This window comes from Letharia lupina (assembly GCF_014066315.1).
Source record: "Letharia lupina isolate WasteWater1 chromosome Unknown contig_8, whole genome shotgun sequence".
NCBI lineage: Eukaryota > Fungi > Ascomycota > Lecanoromycetes > Lecanorales > Parmeliaceae > Letharia > Letharia lupina.
The window spans coordinates 1,203,320-1,222,584 of NW_023502977.1; the positions used below are offsets into that span (position 1 = coordinate 1,203,320).

Sequence of the window (19,265 nt, forward strand, 5' to 3'; positions counted from 1 at the left end):
TAATATTTAATTAAGTAAGCTAGTTAGATCTCGATATATTAATTATATATATAAAATATTTATTAATATTTATAATTAAGTTTACTTTTACTTTTATTTAAAGAGAAAAATTTTATATTTAATATTTAGAGTTTTTAAAATAGAGATAAAAGTCTTTAAATTATTTTCGAAATATTCTATATTTAGCTAATTATATAATCTTTATATTTATATTAATATCTTTTAATATAAAATATATTTATCTAAACGTATACTCTAATAATTAATATTTCTTTTATTATTATTAATTATAATAAATAAAAAGATAGAGATTTAGAATTTATTATATTTTTAATTAAATAGAGAGTAAGACTATATAAATAATTCTTTTAATATCTACGAGTAAAGGCATATGAATTAAATTCATAATCATTTTTTTTTGATCGGGGCTGTCGAGTAAATTTTGGTGAGCGATCTTTGGTGAGCGATATCTGAATTCCTTACCTTTAAATATCTATAAGACTAAATTTAGTAATTCTTTTTTTATCTGAAAGCCCACATTATACTCTATAGTTTAAACAAAAAATTTTAAAATTTTAATAGAAAATAAAAAAGTTATTCTAAAATCAAATAATGTGTACCTATTTTTTTTTTGGTCAAGGCTGTTCGGCTGTCGAGCGAACTCTAATAAGCGATATTTGAATTCCTTGCGCCTTAATAATTATAAGACTAAATTTTAAATTTCTTAAAAATTCGAAAAGTGCAGACTACGCTTCAAAATTTGAAATTTAAAATCTCAAAAAGTTAATAGAAAACAAAAAAGTTTTTCTATATGTTAATAATATACACCTATTTTTTTAATAATTACGGACGCTAATTTGTTTACCCGCGGTGTCTAATCAAAAAGCGTAGACCTGAGAAATTAATAATTAACTGTATATACAAATTCAAGGTTTTCTAGTTTAGCTCTACCTTATTCTATTATATATACTAATTATAAATAATCTATAACTTTATAATTTAAAGCTTTATATTAAATTTAATTTCTTAATAGATATTATAAATCTTTTATTCTAATTTATTAAGCTCGATATAGAAATTAATAATTAAATTTTAATTCTTTATAATATAAATTAAAATTAAAATTTTCTTATTTCGAATATAAGATTATAATATCTTAATAAAATAATATTTTTAATTAAGACGATTAAGATAGATAGTTAATTTTAGATTTATTTAATTATATAATAACTATAATATTATCTCTACTTTCTTTTATTATAAAAGAAATATATTATATATATATAAAACGTTATACTTTTTAGACTTATATTATTAAATCTAAATTTTATAAATATTATAGATAAAGTCTAGATATAATATTATAATATTTAATAGTTTATAAATATTATATATTTTATAGCGAATAAATATATATATAAAACTTAATATAGACGTAAGAGAACTCGAAGAAGTTATTCTATAATATATTACTCTTATTATCTTATATATATAATATTTTTTTTAAACTCTTTATTTACGTAGTAGATATTTCTAAATAATCTCTACTTCTCTTATATATCTTTTTCATTCTATCTCTTTTATATATTTTTAAATTAGCTATTATTATTTTAAAGCTATAAATATCTTAATTCTCTTTTATTTAGAATTATTCTTTATAAATATAATAGAAAAATATTAAGAAGTTAAATAATAATAGTATTAAGATTAATTTTATTAAGTAATCTTTACTTTAAAATTAAGAAAGAGTATAGAATATTAAATATAATAAGTAAAAACGTAGAAGAGTAGTAAAGGCGATTTTAAAGCTATTAATTAAATATCTATAATTATATTTAATTAATTATCTAGCTAATAGATATAACGAAGATAATTTAATTAAAAAAGATTATATTAAAGATATTCTTATAATTAGAAAAAAATCGATAGAAAAAAATTACATAACTTTAATTAAAAACTATCGAACTTTATTTAAATACGAGTATTAAATAATTATTTTTCTTACTTTTAATATAGATATTATAATACTTAATTAAATATCGTTTTTATAAATTTATATAAAAGCGCTTAAATAGATCTATAACTTTAATAATCTACTTTTTTATTATATAATATATAGCGTTTAAGAAATTAAAGAAAGATATAAATAGTATTTTAATAATTAGAGTTTAGTTTTATAATACTTTCTATTTAAAATATATTCGTATTTAGATCGAAAATAAAGAAATAAGATATATTTTAAACTGAAAATTATGAAATTTGAGGATATGATTGGTTACTAGTCTCTTAGCGTAGTATCTATTCTTATTTTTAAGTCTTAAGCATTGAGAAAGCAAGCTTTCCAATTATTGCTTCAGTTGACGCCAAAGAGGGACCCTTGGACTTGACAGACGAAAAATAACCGAGGAACTTTACATTGCCAAGGCGCTAGGGATCAACGAGATTTTCTCCTCAATTCACCGCACCATTGCATTTCATCAACCCCATCGGCATCATCACCATCAACCAGGTTGGCCACTTAAGCTGACCAATGCTTTTTGTGGTATCTCATGAATGTCTGACGGGAAGAAGTAATATCGCGTTGCTTCACCCTCAGCTACTGTGCCAGAGATGCGAGGTCGACTGCGACGACCCCTTTCCGACATCCACAGCAGGGCGGATTCCCTTCGGACCATGAAGACTTTCATCTGCTGCTCAATATCTTGACGATCTGTTGTTACTTTGGACACGCAGGGACTATCTTGATCTCACTCCATCCATAATGCCACCGTGCTGATGGTATTTGGTTGACCTTGCCTACAACCGCGCGTCGGCTGTATCGATCTTCAAGTATGGAAAACAATGGAGGAAGTGACATTATATTTGGAGACCTGAAAGAGTTAGCTAGCTAAAGAGGCCCATCGATACGCTCCCTTATGGACCGATCGGTGTCGAGGTAGAACGATAGCACACAGCTGCAAAAATGAGATCCAGTTCCATCGAGGCCTCCCTTTCACAAAGATGAAGACGGCACCAGCGTCGGACTTTGCGCAAGAGAGAAGATGGCAACATATACTTTACGTGACTACAAATGCATGAAGAAGCAGCTCCTAGCAGGCCTCGTGGGCAATGCTGACGCTCAGCGAAAGGTTCGAAGATCTGAGTGAGCATCGAATGGAGGTCAGGACCTCTTAAATGACTCGTCTTCGCCCGGCCAGGACCCGGGTTTCAGCTGCCAAATGAGGCATTCTGCGTCCGACTTTTGCAATACAAATCTTAAGTCGCAGGCATCAAGCTGGACTTCCTTGCGAAATGTCATGACAAGAACCTCTTCTCAGCCGAGGACAATTCCTTCAACGGGTTGGAATTTTCCATCGACTATAAGAATCTTAGTAGGCTGTCAAACACAGGCATATATTCCCCCAGGAAGCCGTAAGTCAGTGAGGTGATGAGATCTCCTATCTAAATTCCATTGCTGCTAAATTTCCATCTTTTTGACACCTTGTGTTTACCAAACAAAAACTCAAGGATATCCTAACATCATTCTCATATTCATGGAAGATGAAGATTCGCCATCATCAACATCATCATCATTATCAGCTGCAGGTGCTGAGTAGCATGACCCCCCATTCAGAGCACTAACTTTTAGCGCAGACTACAAAAACCCAAAAATCCGACCATCCAGAAACGACCTTTCTTCAACACAACTCGCTCTCAACACAGCCAAGCACCTTTCCCAACTTCATGACTCTATCTTTTCTTCCACTTTCAAATATTATTGCCATCAATCACCACCATGTCAGAGACCTGTATCGTCTGTCTTGGCGACCTCGAAAGCGCCAATGCGCTACCCCACCCTGCGGTTCGAGCTGTCAAGTCAGAAGATGATGAGTATGGTGGCCTAGTGCCCAGCACCCACAGGTCGCAAACACGCTCCGATGATCACGACTCTGACTTGATAGCCCATTTATTGCCTTGCGGGCACAGTTTACATGACGAATGCTTGAAACCTTGGGTGGAAAGAGCCAACAGTTGCCCCATTTGCCGACAGAATTTCAACAAAGTTGAGCTTAGCACGACGATTGGAGGTAAGTGTTCCGTCTCGGCTGGATGGATTGTGCTAGACCATGCTGATAAGTCACACCTTTAGGGCCCATCGTTTCCACCTACTCTGTCAGCGACCGAACTCAGATTGCGGAAGTCGATCCCTCTATGCTTATAGAAGAATATGACGAAGAACTAGAAGACCAACCTTGTCTCGTCTGTGGTGATGATGATAACGAGGAGCAACTTCTCGCGTGCGATGGTTGCGACGCCTATTACCATACATACTGCGTTGATTTGGAAGAAGTTCCAGTTGGCCATTGGTATTGCGAGAGCTGCGAGACACAGCGAGCTATTGAGAGCGTTTGTCCAGCCGACTCGAATCGCCCAGCACAACGACCTCACCACAGGGCAGATAGACGAACACGCGGTCAACAACGCCAGGTAAGGAACCGCAATCAAGCCAATTCCTCAAGTTGGGCCCGAGTGTGGCAGTCGGTCTGGGATAATCTCAATCTGGACCTTGACTTCCCTTTCGACGAAGCTTCCGATGCCGCTCGTATCGATAGAGCACAAAGGGCTGCTTCTCAACGTCGTGACTTTCGGCAATGGGAGCGAAGGTTTCAAGTTGCTGAAAGGCAAGGTGGAGCGAACAGATTCCGGGACACGGCATCAGCTCTTCTAGATCTTCACGCAACACGCGAACATCCTGCTGTCCCAGAGCCCGAGTCCCGCGAAGAGATCCGCGCTTGGAATGCCTTCGAGAAAGCAACGGAGATCGAGCTTGACCCAAACCCAAAGAGAAAGAGGAAATCCGCCACCAATTCACCCTCGGATGCCGAATCTTACGCTCAACCTCAACGACCTCTGAAGAGGCCAAGGACACGACGGACCATCGATAATGCTGAATGCTCAATCAACGCCACACCAGAAGCATCTGTTACTAGTTCACGTACCTCGGGTCTCCACAATGTCGCTGCCCCAGGCAATGGCCCGAGCTTCCTACAATCCATGCTTCGAGAAATCGAGACTTCTACTGCTCCGGAGGGCGTCCATACTCATCAGAACATACAAACGGTCACGGGTCACTCTTCGCCTCAGCCTTCCTCTCCAGGAGCCTCACCGACGACCTCGAATCACCCCAGTCCTCGTGCGAGATCCACTACGCCACCGCCCTCCGTAGCCACTCGTCCTGGCTCGCCACTCTCGCTGACGTCCAAGGTCGAGCCAATATACCCTCCAGCAGAGTTCTCTCCCGTACGGTCTCCGATAGACACTTCCCTTGCTCACCGCCCGCATAATGAGATACGACAATCTATCAAATCTAGACGCCGGTCACGACCACCTATACAAAGCTCCAGCCCACCAAGGTCCGAAGACACCTCACCCACCCGTGCTGCGATACCTTTGTCCACCAAGACAGACCTACAGAGGATGGTTTCTACCGCTCTCACTCCTCACTATCAGAGCAATACCGTGTCAAAAGACCAATATACCGACATCAACCGGAATGTCTCACGTTTGCTTTACGAGAAGGTTGGGGATGCAGGAAGTGTAAATGGCGAGGCTAGGAAGATTTGGGAACGACTGGCCAGCGACGAGGTGGCCAAAGCAGTCCAGTCATTGAAGGCTTCCTCGTAAATTACCGGTACGCACAGCGCACTACGAAGAACGAGGCCATGGTCAGCGGCATGGCGTATTGAGCGTATATCTGGCGCCATCAGCGGGCGATCTGGAATATTTACTGGGATACCCATGCTCAATGTTCCTTTCGTGGCGTCTTCTGTACTATTTTCCAGATCGCTTCTCCTGTTGGTGCATCGAATAATCACAGCTTTTCGGAATATAAAGGAGCATATCTCGCTTTTCTCACCAAATTATTGAGTCATCCAGTAGTATTGATTCATGAGTTCATCTATCAACATTTAGCACAGCATGGTTGAATGGGCAGCCCATGGTACTGTTCCCAGCGCACATGCCATCAACCTTGTATGTACATGAAAAAAATCCCGTAATCGAAAGGCAAACTTTTCCCAAAGCACGTCAATTGCATGTTGACTGGGAAATGCTTCAGCGCTTCCCGCCCTGCTTTTTGAACAAGTTACCATGTAGGCTGGGTTGGACGTGACAAGCGTCAATCCGCTTACTCCAGCCTGTAGAATAGTCAGCCCTCCAATTCCAAGCTCGGGTGGCCAGACTCGGCATTACGTGACACCATCCTCATCTCCTCCAGATAACATACCTTTCAATTAGATGCACTCCGCTAGCCGTATCCACAACTCCACTGACTTCACCCGGCTTGAGAGCAAAAGCCGCCTGCTCGAATTCCTTTTGCATGTCCCCATGTCCGAAGAATCCCCTAAAGCCTCAAATTAGCGATAGTCCGCGACCACTGTGAGACAACAATCTCGGTATGAAAAGAACCTACAGATCTCCCTTCTTCCTTGCACTACTGCAATCGCTCTCACTCGTCGCCAGATCCCCCAAGCTGACCTCTCCGTTCTTGACCCTCTCCTCATGGCCCCTCAAAATCTCCAAGGCCTCCTCCTTGGTCCTCCTAATCTCCGGCTCCTTCCAACTACTCGGCCTCCTGCTGTCCCTATGCTTCACCAGCAAATGGGCCGCTCTGATTTTCCCATCTTTGGCCGCGCCAGAAGCGGACGGGTTGGCGGGGGTACTGTGGTGGAGGGCCATGTAGGTCTTGATCTTGTCGGGGTCCGTGCCCGGGGGAGGTTCCCAGCGGGACTCTTTGGTGGAGGCGTTGAAGTAGTAGGGGAGGTTTTTGGAGTTGGAGTGCCGGACCTCCCATTGGGTGGGGAGACCGGTGTCGGTGGCCGACTGCGAGGGGAGGGGGTTTAGAAGGTGGTGGATCGGGAGTCTGGGGAAGAAAGAGCCGGTGGGGATTTGACTCACCATATTGACTACTGTGAGTCAGTTGGTGAGACTTGGAAGAATCAAGTCAGCAGATGAGAGCGGGTTTGTATAAGATATAAGATATAAGATATAAAATTCAAATCGCATAACAGCACACGAGTGCATGTGAGAGAAATACGGAATACGAGTTTCCCCACCAAAACACAGAAATCAACACGAGCCGCGGTGCGAGACGAAGTCGCCGACTCGCGGAGTTTCATGCCAAGACTTTTAGCTGCAGTATCGCGCCGGATCCCCATACTTTACTTCTTAGTCTCTCTAACTTTTCATAACAACAGTCACTCAACAACCGTTGCAAACCTGTCCACCAACAGTACCGTCTACGAACCTTCACCAAAACCTACACCACCCTCACCTTACCACAACCACCACTAACCATGGCCTCACCTGCCCCCTCCAACATCTCCGCCGACGCCCAACCAACAAAGGCCCAGGAACAAATCACCTTCCGCTTCTGCCGCGAATGCAGCAACATGCTCTACCCGAAAGAAGACCGCATGACCAACAAACTCATGTTTGCCTGCCGGACCTGCCAGTTCAGCGAAGAAGCCATCTCCAGCTGCGTGTTCAGGAACAACATGTACAACACGGTGGGGGAGACGGCCGGGGTGACGCAGGATGTGGGGAGTGATCCTACGGTTGGTGATCCCGTTGATTTCTACTGCTGTACGCTCTGTGGGATGGATTTGGGGGAGGAGGGATGGGAGGAGGGGTTCGTGCAGGGGGAGGAGGAGCACGAGGGCAAAGCGACGGGCGTGAATGTGGCGGTTTGTCATCTGAGCGAGATGAGCGGGATGGAAGAGGAAGATGAGGACGTGGATGGTGAGCCCGATACGACGGGCGACGACCGAGAGATGATGACCGGTCACTACGGGAGAGAGAAGGGAGAGGTGGAAGGGGGACGTGGAGGGCGGATGTCACATCCCACAAACCCAGAGCGCAAGACTTCTTGACACGCCCGGCTGACATTGCTCTTTCTGACGTCTAGCTGCCGCGATCGAACAAGGAGTGCCCCAGCTGCCACGAGCCGGAAGCGGTGTTCTTTCAGTCGCAGCAGCGGTCGGCGGAGACGGGCATGGTATGTTGTCTTCTCCTCGAGCATCCCTGTCTGCTTCCTGCAGTGGTGGTGTGCTAAGGGCTTTGCGAATGCAGAAACTTTTCTACGTGTGTTGCAGTTGCGGGACGATTTTCCAGTAGGACGTTGTCACGATATTGCTTTCTCAAAAGGAGTTTGGAGGGCATGCATGGACATCGGGGGTTTGGCGTTGTGCGATATGATACCACTTTGCTAGGAAGCCCTGGGGCAGATGGATTTCTCTGCTCGCGGATGGGGGTGGCTCCCTTAGTCACAGGATTTGAAGAATCTTCACAGTATGCAATTCATCGTGCGTATTTGAATGCTTTGGGTCGAGTCGAGTGTATACCATATGCCATGCTGTGATTTCAAACGCGTCCGCCATGCCAACACCTGTGTCTATGCGACGCAACCCGATAAATGCAAGCACGTAACGCATCACCACGCAACCGTCATCACCCCTCAAGCATCCCCATCATCCTACTCCTCACCCCACTGTTAACCACCCCACCCACCCCAAACGCCGGCACAATCCTGCCCATCCGAGCCAAACTGCTCCCCAACCAATCCCTCCCCACTTTGGCCACCCTCGTCCTCCACCGCGTCCCACTGCCCGTGGGTCTGTTGTACAGATCCAACCCCCACAGGTGCAACGGCGTGCTGAACAGCTGCATGCCCGCGGGGGCCAAGAACTGCGCGACGCCGAGCCTGCCGACGGACCTTTCCCACCCCTCCGATATCGGCAGCCAGGGCGCGATGAGCGGCGGGAGGTTGAACGACGCGAAGATGGTGAGGGAGTCCCGCGCCGCGAAGAGGGCGTAGCTCGCCTTCGGGATCGTCCTCGTCGCCGCGCCCGCGATGCCGGGCGGTGGGCCGAACATGCGGGCGAACTGGCTGTCTTTGTAGAGGCAGAGGGACATGTTGACGCTGGTCGTGGCGAGGAATTTGGCAGGGCCGGTCGTGGTGGTTTTGGCAGAGGTGTTGGAGGCGGTGCTGCTGACGGTGTCGATGCTGTTGGCTGTGGCGTAGGTGCCGAAGTAGAGGGTTGAGATCAGGAGCGCGGGTTTCGAGGTCAGGAAGAGGTGGGGGCGGGTGAGGAGGGAGTGGATGGAGGTGCGGATGGAGGTGCGGAGGGTGGAGCGGTTGGAGGCATTCTCGATGATCGCGCTGGGTGGTTGGTGTCAATTGAAGTGTCTGTAGAGGGTTGAAGCTGGGGGTTTGAGGGAGGAGGGAGGGTGCTCTACCGATCGATGATCGTTATCCAAGGTGAGACAAGGCCCGAAGCGCAGGCTGCGGCGGTCACATCACAAGTAATTCGCCAAGGCAAATTCTTCGTGTTCCAGTCGTGAGACTTGAGAGGGATCACTGCTGATGGATCGGGTGGTGATGGAGGTAGGACAACATTTGGTGGGGCATTTTTGTCTCCAATGGATCCCGCAAGACCATTACGATCCAATTCACGCGTCATATTCTGCAATATCCTGGTGAGACAGATCTAAGCTCCATCGCCGACATTTTCTATTTTGATGCTGACTATGAAAATGAGAGGAAGAGAAATCATCCAAGGTACTTAGATTAGGTACTTCTGAAAAAAAAAAAAAAAATCAGCTAGCTGCATTGGGTAAAAGGGCACGCGAGCAATGCTTCTTAGCAGAAAGTCTAGCTCTTGATAATGGGTTTATAGATCACTTTGTATCTGAAATTGTGATGCAGATGATATCGGTTTAGATTCTAATGCTCTGAATGCTTTTCCGCTCTAAAAGATGTTGTTAGACTGGGTATCAAGCTTGGCAGTAGGCCCTTTTTCAGCTGCGTGATGAAAACCCTCAGGGGTGAGGTTGACGGCGCCTGCTAAAACGAGCTTGACGGCATTAGCAAGGTCCAGTCGACTCAGAGAAGCTAGTACTTACAGCTCTGCTAAGATCATCTATCAAGTCATCAGCGTCCTCGATCCCAACACACAGCCTGATGATATCCTCCGGCAAAGCCCTCTCTTGCCTCGTCTTTGCATCAATACTTGCATGACTCATACGGCAGGGCATACTGATCAAGCTATTGACACATCCAAAGCTGACGCTTATTGCCCACAGCTTTGCCGCTTCCACGATCCGCTCGCTGACGTGGATACTACCTGTTTCGAAGGATAGCACCGCGCCTGCACCACGTGCCATGGAGTTGTGAAGCGCGTATTGAGGATGTGACTTGAGTCCTGGATATCGCACTTTAAAACCATGAGATTCGAGGAATTCTGCTATCCGTTGCGCATTGGACTGTTGTTGTTCCATTCGGACTTTCAGTGTCTTGATTCCTCGCATGAGGAGCCATGAATCGAAAGGTGCCAAGCCACAGCCTGACGCATTGATAGTGAAATACAACTTGTCGCCGATGGCGCTACTGTTGACAGCCAAGACGCCTGCCATCAAATCATGATGACCAGAGAGATACTTTGTGCCACTTTCGTAGACAATATCGGCTCCTAATTCCAGCGGGTTCTGTAGTAGAGGCGAAAGCATGGTATTGTCAACCGCAACCAGAGCTTCGGGATTGGCTTCGTGGGCAAGGTTTGCTATTGTAGGAATATCCACGATCTTGATCAAAGGATTTGTAGGGGTTTCCAGGAGCACCATAGCCGTCTTGGGTCCAACGACACGCTGTACCGACGTCGGTTTTGTGGTATCGACATGATGAACAATTATCCCGCCATTGGTTGCAAGATATTTCAGCAATCGGTTGGTTCCTCCGTATAGGTCGTCGCCGGTAACCACTTCATCCCCAGGCCGTAGCAGTCTCGTGATGACGTCTAGAGCTCCCATTCCAGACGAGACAACGAGCGCGCGTTCGGCGCACATGATCTTGGCCAGATGCCGTTCGAGATGTGTCCGTGTAGGGTTGCCAGACCGTGTGTAGTCATATTCAGCGCCTTCACCACCAGCAGACGTTTGCTTGAAAGTTGCAGACTGAGTCACAATCGTTGTCAGCATGTGAGCTGAGTCAATGAGGGCGAAGATCATTAGGGCCTTCCTGGAAATTTGTCGCACTTCAAGATTCTCCTACCTGATATATGGGCGTACTGCTGGCATTGTATTGGTCTGTTCCCTCCGTGTAAACCAATTCCGTCGCTAAAGCATATCTTTTGCCATTGCGTGGGCTCGAAGGCGCTGGCGATGGTGGGAGGTCATGTCCATCCAAGTCTACTCTCGAGAAAGCTTTGCTTAGAGACTTCGATGATTTTGAGGATTCTTCCGCTGGGTCTTTGCCTAGCGGGTCTGGTGCGAAGCTTGACATGTTCAAGGAGGTGTATGGAGCTTTCGTTGACCGCCCGGGGTCCCCCCAACCGCGGGCTGCTCTTTTGAATCAACGTAATTAGATTTGCTGGTAGGTCAGACCTCTAGAATAGTGAGGACTGAGTCTGTTTGTCAACTGCAAAGATTTAGATGGTTCGATGGGTGAATACTAGCAATAATGATGGTTCGCGATGTCGGATCCTTTCTTTCAATTAAATGATGCAATACTCTAGTGTACAGAACCCTTCGAGCCTTCTCAGCCCTATCGCGAGTCGTTGGCCACCTTTACAACCTCTTTCACCATACTACATGTCTAAAATTATGTTGGAGACGACTGCGTAGCATTCGAGTGGCTTGATCAGATCATACGATACAGACTAGACCAGCGTTTCAGGCCACGTCCGGTCAGTCCTGATGTCCACTGGCGCATACATGAAGACTTTCCGCTTCGGAAGCTTCCTGACTTTATACAATGATCGGTCAAACTCCCACTACATGCAGCAACGGCCCGAGAGCAAAGCAGACCTCGCAAAAATAGGAAGGCTAGCAATCAATTGCGTTCATCATGGCTTCCGTGACGCCCATGCGTGCTCATGTTTGAGGATGCGATAGAAGCGTTTCGAGATCGTCCCACAAATTCACTCGCAGAACTATTCCATCTATGCAAAACTCGAGGAGAATGCGGTGAGGTTGAATTCATCGGGGAGGCGGTCAGAAAGTCTCCAGGAACATTACCAGCATTTCTGACAGCCACGGCAGCTCCTTCCCGTGTCCGTTCTGGAGAGCGACGATCAGGGGGGTCGAGAGACAATCGAGGCAGATACGGAGACAGCTCCTGGGCGTCGTCATTGTCGGGCAAAGAGTCATCCTTGACGTTCTCCAGGTCAATTTTCTTTTGCTTGTAAATCCTGTCCAAAGTATCGTAGACATCCAATGCCAAAATCCGTGTGTCCTTGACGGTGTCAAGCATTCTAATCACCAAGTCTAAAACATTCATGAATGGGTGGTCCCTTTGCTGTAAGAATTTCTCTCTTAGAATCTCGGTAAAAGTTTCGACAGGTTTGCGGACCATGATGTCCCCATTCTGAAGCATCTGCCAGAAGGCGTCGTCTTTCATGATATTCACGTGGGATCCAGGATAGCGTCTGTCATCCCTTTCGTCCCCAAACTTCTTGACGGATGGGAAGCCCAAGACGGCCCAGATGAGGATTTCCAGGAACACACATCCAAGAGACCACACGTCGTAAGGTCGTGATGTTTCACCTGCTGCTTCCGGCGGCTCATAGGTAACCGTTCCATGACCCGATTTAGTATTATGACTCCCTGAGCGATATGAATGTACTTTGCTAGACCCAAAGTCGGATATTTCAAAGTTGCCAGAAACCTTGTAGAAAAGTATGTTCTCGGGCTTGAGGTCATGATGATATCCCGCTTTCCGATCACCTCCAGAATGAGTAACAAGATTCGGCGCTGACTGTAAATCGCCTGCACCAGACAAATTGTGAATATCTTTGAGTGCCTCCGCCAAGCCACGGAATTGTCGTAAGAGCCACATTATATTCTCCTTTTTTGGAGCACCAAATCGTATCCACTCCATGTATTGGCGTAGGTTGCATTGTGCATATGGGAACAACATGTAGTACCTGCCTTCCTGCGTCCAAGTCGCTCGATGCGTGACAATGTGTCGAAGTGGGTATTTGCTAAGCTCGTCTAAGACTTTCAGCTCCCGTTGGAAGTCGTCGTCGACTCTGGGCGGCCGGTCCTTGAATTCTTTTAGCGCAAAGTCGGCTTCTTTGTTCTGTAATACTTTTAGATCTCAACGGGCCAAACAACAAAGCACTGCTCACCTTCAAAAGTCTGTGATGGTCGGGGTCTATCCTGACGCGATATACATTTGAGTAGGCTCCTGATCCACAGCACGCACTCTTCTTAGCCTCGTCTGCTACGCGTGAAGTGTTTCCTATCCCTTTTTCCAGGTCCCTCTGACGACCTGCCTTCATAACCTCGTCTTGGTCTTCTTCTACCGGTATGAAGTTTATTGGTATGACATCACTGCGATGGAAGTTCTGGTGCTCGCCGACGTTATCAAATCGAGCCGCCGTGAAGCACCCCCGCATGCTCAACAAGAGGGCGAAATCAGGCGCACACTTGTCGTGACAACAGTCCTGACGTTGCTGAGGCAGATTTGCATCGCTAAAACGTTTTGCCAGAAGTATGTTGAGGCACTCCATCTTCAACTTAGCATATACACACAGCGCTAGTAGCCGGGGGGCAATTGAGTGCACGATTTGTATGAAGTGTTCTTTCTCTTCAGGTGCCATGTCCAGACGATTGTCTTGGATGATGATCTCGCGAATGTTCTCTAGGGAGTTGAACCTCATGAGAGCCGTGCGTGGAATGTACTGCTTATCTTCCGAAGCGTACTTGATCAGACTATGAATTTCCTGACGCTTGGTGGCCGCCAAAGATGCCTCGCTGGTGGCTCGACTGCGGTAGGAGAAATAGTCCCGAAAGATGTTGACACGAAGTGTCCGCTGAGGGTCCGATCTCCAATAATTCACCAGAATTGCGCAAACACCGTCCCAATCCTCCCGGGTTGTTAGTGGGAGACCAGTCTTCTCGACGTGGTCGCCAATGACCGTGCAATTTCCATATTTGAAGTTTATTTGTTTAGCCACGGGGGCTCCTCTGGCGTGATCTAATGCGATCTTCTCAACTTCTTGATAGCTGTTGGGGTCCGTGTAATCAATGGCCGAGCTGTTGGCCGCAACAGGAGCCGTAGACCCGTCGAAAGTGATATGGAAAAAGCACTTGATGCTCTTGGGTATGTCGAAAGCGTCCGGAGGATCGCCGACGGCCGGAGCATCTAGGTCAAGGCTTTCGCGGGAAGACGTGTCCTCCGACGAGTGAGATCTTCCTAGACTATGAGAGCTTTGTATTGCGGGTCTCCAGGGTTCTTCAAGTCCTTCGGATCGATGTAACACAATTTGAGGCCCAGTTGAGGCAGCAGTCTGTTCCGCAATGCTGTTATTGTCATAAGGCGCCCGACTGAACGGCTCCGACGGTTCTGCAAAAGGTTCACCATTTGGATCTGTCACCAAACAAGAAGTCAAAACAGTATATTGCGTAAGACTCTGGGTGTACATACCTCTCGCATTACCGTAAGGCGCCTCTTGCATTGTGAAAGATGCTGTTCGCTGAACAGACGCAGAACTAACGGGTGACAACACTTTATTTTTGTTCTACGCAACAAATCAAAACATTTTCGTGGTGTTGCCGAATGGAAAAGGCGCTCCTTGAAAACAAGGCGGGGAATCGAAGTTGAGAGGTTGTCGAGGCTCTTAGGTGGAGGGTTCTAAGAGTATGTAGAGGAACAATAGCCCTGCCATTTGAGCCTCAACAAGGCACAGCTTATCCAAAAAAGGGGGTCACAGCCTTGCAGGCATACGTTACGTCTCGCACCCAGGCAACATTGATTGGTTGTATTAGGTAAACGAACCGGCTACAATGGTGGTGGAGACTCCGTGTTCATTGGTTGTCACAGGACATACGACCTCTGCCCGAGATGCATGAACTACCCGCCTGCCTACACCAATCCTTTTCGTAGATCAATCCGAAGACAAGGCGCAGTTTTTATAGCACCAAAAATGTTGATTTCGTTAATCTTCACACAATGTTGGAGAGGATGGCAGTGCAATAAGAGGCTACTAGAGTCTTCAATTTGAGTCAGCTCAAGTACCCTAGTTTTGCGTGAGCCAGAGGATTCGACGTGATGCGAGGAATGTTTTCCATGCAGACTGATCCGTGTTTCTCTTTGGCCACCGCGATTTCTGTGTCTGGTATTGTACCCACACCCACCAGACCGCCAGTGTACCCAAAGTCAGTGGTATGGAAATAGCAGCAAATAGCCACGCATTTGAGGAAACCACTGTCCGGTTACTACCTCCTTCATGTTGCTCCTGACTAACGAATTGCGTTGAGAAAAAGTTCTAGTATCTCATCAGCGTACGCACAGGGAAAGGGATGTAGACATGGGAGCCACTTACTGATACGACCGTCGCGGGTAGGTAAATCAACGTGATGATGGTAAGTACTTTGACTGCTGCAGCATCTTTCGTGCTTTTCTCTGTGAGTTGCCGCATCGCGATGTTCTCTTTCCTGGCTTCCTCTGCAAGCTGCTTGAGGGAGGATCCATTCCCATGGTCCAGCAAACTCGATAGCTGGAATTTTTGATATCAGTGTAAAGTGGACTTGCGATTCGAGAAATTGCTGGCTTACTAAGTTTGCCGTTCCTTGGACCTTTTTGTGCAAGATCTTCACTTTGTTCCGGCTGGAATGGACATCTTTTTGCCTCTCCTGAAGAGCACAAACTATAAAGTCAGACCCCATCCTACCACCATCATCCGATGTACTACCACAGCCAATACAGAATTCTTGATACCTATCAAGAAAGGATGTAATAGTGTCACGGGTTGCATCGAATATAAGGAGTATGTCCATAAGGCGGTCTTCGAAGTCTTTCAACCTCTGCCTTTCTTCAAAATCTGCAAGCCGTAGCGAGTCTTTCTCATCCATGGACGCAACTAGCACTCTATCGGTCTGCTTCTACGGTGAGTGTGAAACTTGAGGATAGCGCAGTTGAGATTGGGCGCACCTGTCGCGTTATTCTTTCTGTAAGGCCAACAATGTAAGGGCGCCAATTTGCCAGTGCTGTATCAAGCACAATGAGATGGATCTCGAAAGGATTAAGTTGAGCAATGTTTTCGCAGCTCTTGATGTAACGATCCAGAGATGTTTCGGTCCTTTTCGATGCAGCAATCATGACCCAACTTGAAGATCTATCATTGGCCTTAAACTTATGATAAATAGCTGTCTGCCGTATTGACCATGGGTCCTGGACGGACCGATTATTGAGTTCTGCATACCTGAGCCCATACGCGATTTCTAGATGAGTCAGTTTCGAACATGCATTCGGAGCAACGGCCAATACCAAAACCAGCGCTCAATTGACAGCTTAGTCTTTCTTTACGGGCAGGCAATCTCCTGAAGCGTAGCTGAGGAGGGCCAATGTCGTTCTCCCCATGTTTTGCTCCAAAAAGAAGTACGAATTCCTTGAATCGAGGGAAAATAACTAGTTGAGACATCAAGGCCTCAAAGAGCTCCCGGGTAACCAATAGGCGACTGTACGAATGTCGCTGCTGTATAAAACTACCACAAGAGATGAGCAATGGGTAGCTTCTGAAGATAGCATCATAGTGAATCAATGCACACACCATATGCGAAAGCATTTCTTTGACGCCTTTCATTCGACCATCAGATCAGGTAGCACACTCATGAGGACCCTGGGATTTCTTACACTTGCAATTTCTTCAAGATCCTCGGCATTTGAGACCTTTTGCCGTTCTAATCCAGGCCATCCAACGTAGTGCGGAGGATGTTCCCTTGTTGAATAGCGGTGCCAATCAACAGGAGACGGGGGCTCCGAATTGTATTCAAAGTCCTGCTTTTGGTCGTAGTTTTGTACGACATTCCATTCATCGATGCTCTGGTCTTGGCTTGGCCGTTGAACATAGATTTCAATGCATGAGCTTCCTCCCTGAAGCTCAAACAAATGGCTTGACCTGACTTCGAAGTATTGATCGGTCGCAGGACTTTGCTCAAAGGACAGTGTCTGCTCTAGATATGAAGATGTTCTCATACCTTTTAGTTGAAGGTTTTTCTTAGAGAATCTCAAACATGTATATTCAAGAGAATATTTAGTGCTGTCTGCAAAGTAGTAGGCGCTGAGGGTATATGTAAGTTTTTGTTGGGGCAATTGCGAACGGTGCATCAGCGCTAAACATGTCGTCAGCAAATCATCGTTGCGCCTGAATGTGGTACGGCCTTGCTGCATTAGGGTCGCACACGAAGATCTTGGCTCGGCTGTGCAGTCACACCGCATTGCCTTGATTGCGTGTACAAAAAAGCGTCTCGAACAGCTCTTCTAAGGTTCCCTCCTGCGCCGATCACTTGACCTTCGTTCGCATAAAATCTCGGTCATCCTCATCCCATGACTTTGTTGCCATATACGTTCGCACCTTAGAACCCTCACCATGCCTGTGCAACAGATAATCCAGGATCGGTACATCGATACAAAGAGGCTGCAAGCTTTGCTTGCGCGCAAATTCTATCCTGGAACATATTCCATGACGGTCAGTAGCTGCAATCCTGTCGCGACCGCGATCGCTCACCTGATGGTATTGATACGTGAGATAGTGGAAGCTCAACAGATGGATTATAGATGCTCCCCAAGCCTTGACAGATGTAACAACTCCTCTTACTTTGCATCTTCGTCTCACAGTTTATCACCTGACAATAAGAGCTTGATGATCTCACCATCTGATGAGATGAGTCCTGACAAAGCTATGTAGGGGGAAATTGAAAGCACCGAGATTCAGCGTTGTTTGCGATGAACTCGCCGAACATGGCTTTGGGTTCCTGGAGCGATACTGAAATCCAAAGCTGCTTGAGGGAGGAGTTTTTGAATGGCTAGAATGAGCCTGACGACAGTGGAGAACAGGAAGGGTGAGAGCCGAGTACACATGGATAGCGACCATCAAAGTCTTGCAAACGCGGAGTATTCCCTGCCTGACCAGCTTGAAAGAGAACCAAGCATTAGATCCTGGTTATCTAGTAGTTGCATTGGATCCTTTGGACTTCCGTCTTCCATCGCACTTCCAAGTCGTAGTCCTCGATCTCTGTCAAATGTTTGCCTTGAGTTCCTGTCGCACCGAGTCTCCCAACTTACCATGCTCCAAAGGGCCTCTACTGTCATTTGAGAGAGTGCGGTCTCAGCACGCAATGAAACACCAGTCTAAAACCTCTGTCTCGAGAACTTGACTTTCAGAGAGAAGGTACCAAGGAACAAGTCAGAAGTAGAACTTTCAGTGTGCCTTACAAGACATCTGTCGGCATGATTGCAGGCTTCATGCACGATACCGGAACAGCACTGCCAGACTGCTAGAACCACGGGACTTGTCTACAGTATGCCGTTACCGAAATTTGCAGGGTTCGCTAATGGAGCGCTGGAACACCACTTACGGAGGTCTGCATCGAAAGTCCTGGACGCCAAGGCTCCCGCATTAAGATTTCGGATAAAGGCCCGCCTTGCCTGGACAATGCGCCTAGATCTGCTTCGGAATCGCGCCTGAACGGAGCCTAATTTGGGGCTCATTGCCCTTATCATGCCCAATAGATGTCTCTAAAGTTCAACTTACTACAGGGCCGACTTCCGAAAACAGGGTTAGGGCTACTAATAAATCTCGGTGTCTTGGCATGTGCAGGACTTTTGGTGCCGACCTCCGTATCTTTCTATCAATACCCGAAGTTCACATGTTAGAGGTTGATCGTTTTTAGCTTCACACTGCTGTAGGCAGAATACCGCTTGTTCGAATTGCTCCCGCAATCGTAGATTTCCTGAGCGAGAAAGTAGCAGGCGTCCATGTAGACAGTGTGATCTAATATCTGTGACAGGCGTCGACAGTAGAGGAATATGTGGTTGAAACTCTATATAAGGTAAGTAATGACATATTTTCTAATAATCTCAGATCGTCTCCAATAGTCTAGGGGTTATGATCTCGTAAGCAAAATGACAAAAGACAATCTGCCAAGCTAATATACACAGCGCTTGTCAAAATATCAACTCGCGGAAGGCCAGGGTTCGAGTCCCTGTTGGAGAGGCACAATTTTTTTCTTTTTTTTTTATCAATTTTTCATTGAAAGCATCTTTACCAAAATGTTGGCTGGAGGCGATAGGAGGAGCCCTACTTTCGAAAGGCGACTTTGTAGCAGTAAAATTTCTTGGAAGGACATTGGGCGCCTCGGCGCATTGTTTACGTACTAGTAAGGCTTGGCTCGCCGCCGTCATGCGCCCCTTTCAAAACGATAGCGTTCAGCATGAAACTCATCGC

The 19,265-nt window shown here is 46.1% G+C and overlaps 6 protein-coding genes across 6 annotated transcripts; 2 read left to right on the forward strand and 4 right to left on the reverse strand.

Moving 5' to 3' along the window:
- Positions 1-3,775: 3,775 nt before the first annotated feature.
- HO133_010162 (uncharacterized protein) lies at positions 3,776-5,664 on the forward strand (the record flags this gene model as incomplete). Its single annotated transcript, XM_037301017.1, has 2 exons — positions 3,776-4,067; positions 4,130-5,664. 2 exons carry the CDS (start codon positions 3,776-3,778, stop codon positions 5,662-5,664), a joined length of 1,827 nt encoding a protein of 608 aa, XP_037153834.1.
- Positions 5,665-6,166: 502 nt separating this feature from the next.
- On the reverse strand, positions 6,167-6,939 carry HO133_010163 (uncharacterized protein; the record flags this gene model as incomplete). The annotated part of the gene is made up of 4 exons (XM_037301018.1): positions 6,167-6,176; positions 6,266-6,382; positions 6,452-6,861; positions 6,937-6,939. The coding sequence occupies 4 exons, from the start codon at positions 6,937-6,939 to the stop codon at positions 6,167-6,169; spliced, it is 540 nt and encodes a 179-aa protein (XP_037153835.1).
- Positions 6,940-7,334: 395 nt separating this feature from the next.
- On the forward strand, positions 7,335-8,154 carry HO133_010164 (uncharacterized protein; the record flags this gene model as incomplete). Its single annotated transcript, XM_037301019.1, has 3 exons — positions 7,335-7,595; positions 7,946-8,035; positions 8,110-8,154. The coding sequence occupies 3 exons, from the start codon at positions 7,335-7,337 to the stop codon at positions 8,152-8,154; spliced, it is 396 nt and encodes a 131-aa protein (XP_037153836.1).
- Positions 8,155-8,487: 333 nt separating this feature from the next.
- HO133_010165 (uncharacterized protein) lies at positions 8,488-9,500 on the reverse strand (the record flags this gene model as incomplete). The annotated part of the gene is made up of 2 exons (XM_037301020.1): positions 8,488-9,199; positions 9,277-9,500. 2 exons carry the CDS (start codon positions 9,498-9,500, stop codon positions 8,488-8,490), a joined length of 936 nt encoding a protein of 311 aa, XP_037153837.1.
- Positions 9,501-9,788: 288 nt separating this feature from the next.
- On the reverse strand, positions 9,789-11,317 carry HO133_010166 (uncharacterized protein; the record flags this gene model as incomplete). Its single annotated transcript, XM_037301021.1, has 3 exons — positions 9,789-9,893; positions 9,943-10,989; positions 11,087-11,317. 3 exons carry the CDS (start codon positions 11,315-11,317, stop codon positions 9,789-9,791), a joined length of 1,383 nt encoding a protein of 460 aa, XP_037153838.1.
- A 549-nt stretch (positions 11,318-11,866) lies between these two features.
- Positions 11,867-15,891, reverse strand: HO133_010167 (uncharacterized protein; the record flags this gene model as incomplete). The annotated part of the gene is made up of 6 exons (XM_037301022.1): positions 11,867-13,114; positions 13,164-13,189; positions 13,241-14,407; positions 14,465-14,558; positions 15,363-15,536; positions 15,595-15,891. The coding sequence occupies 6 exons, from the start codon at positions 15,889-15,891 to the stop codon at positions 11,867-11,869; spliced, it is 3,006 nt and encodes a 1,001-aa protein (XP_037153839.1).
- Between the last annotated feature and the right edge of the window lie 3,374 nt (positions 15,892-19,265).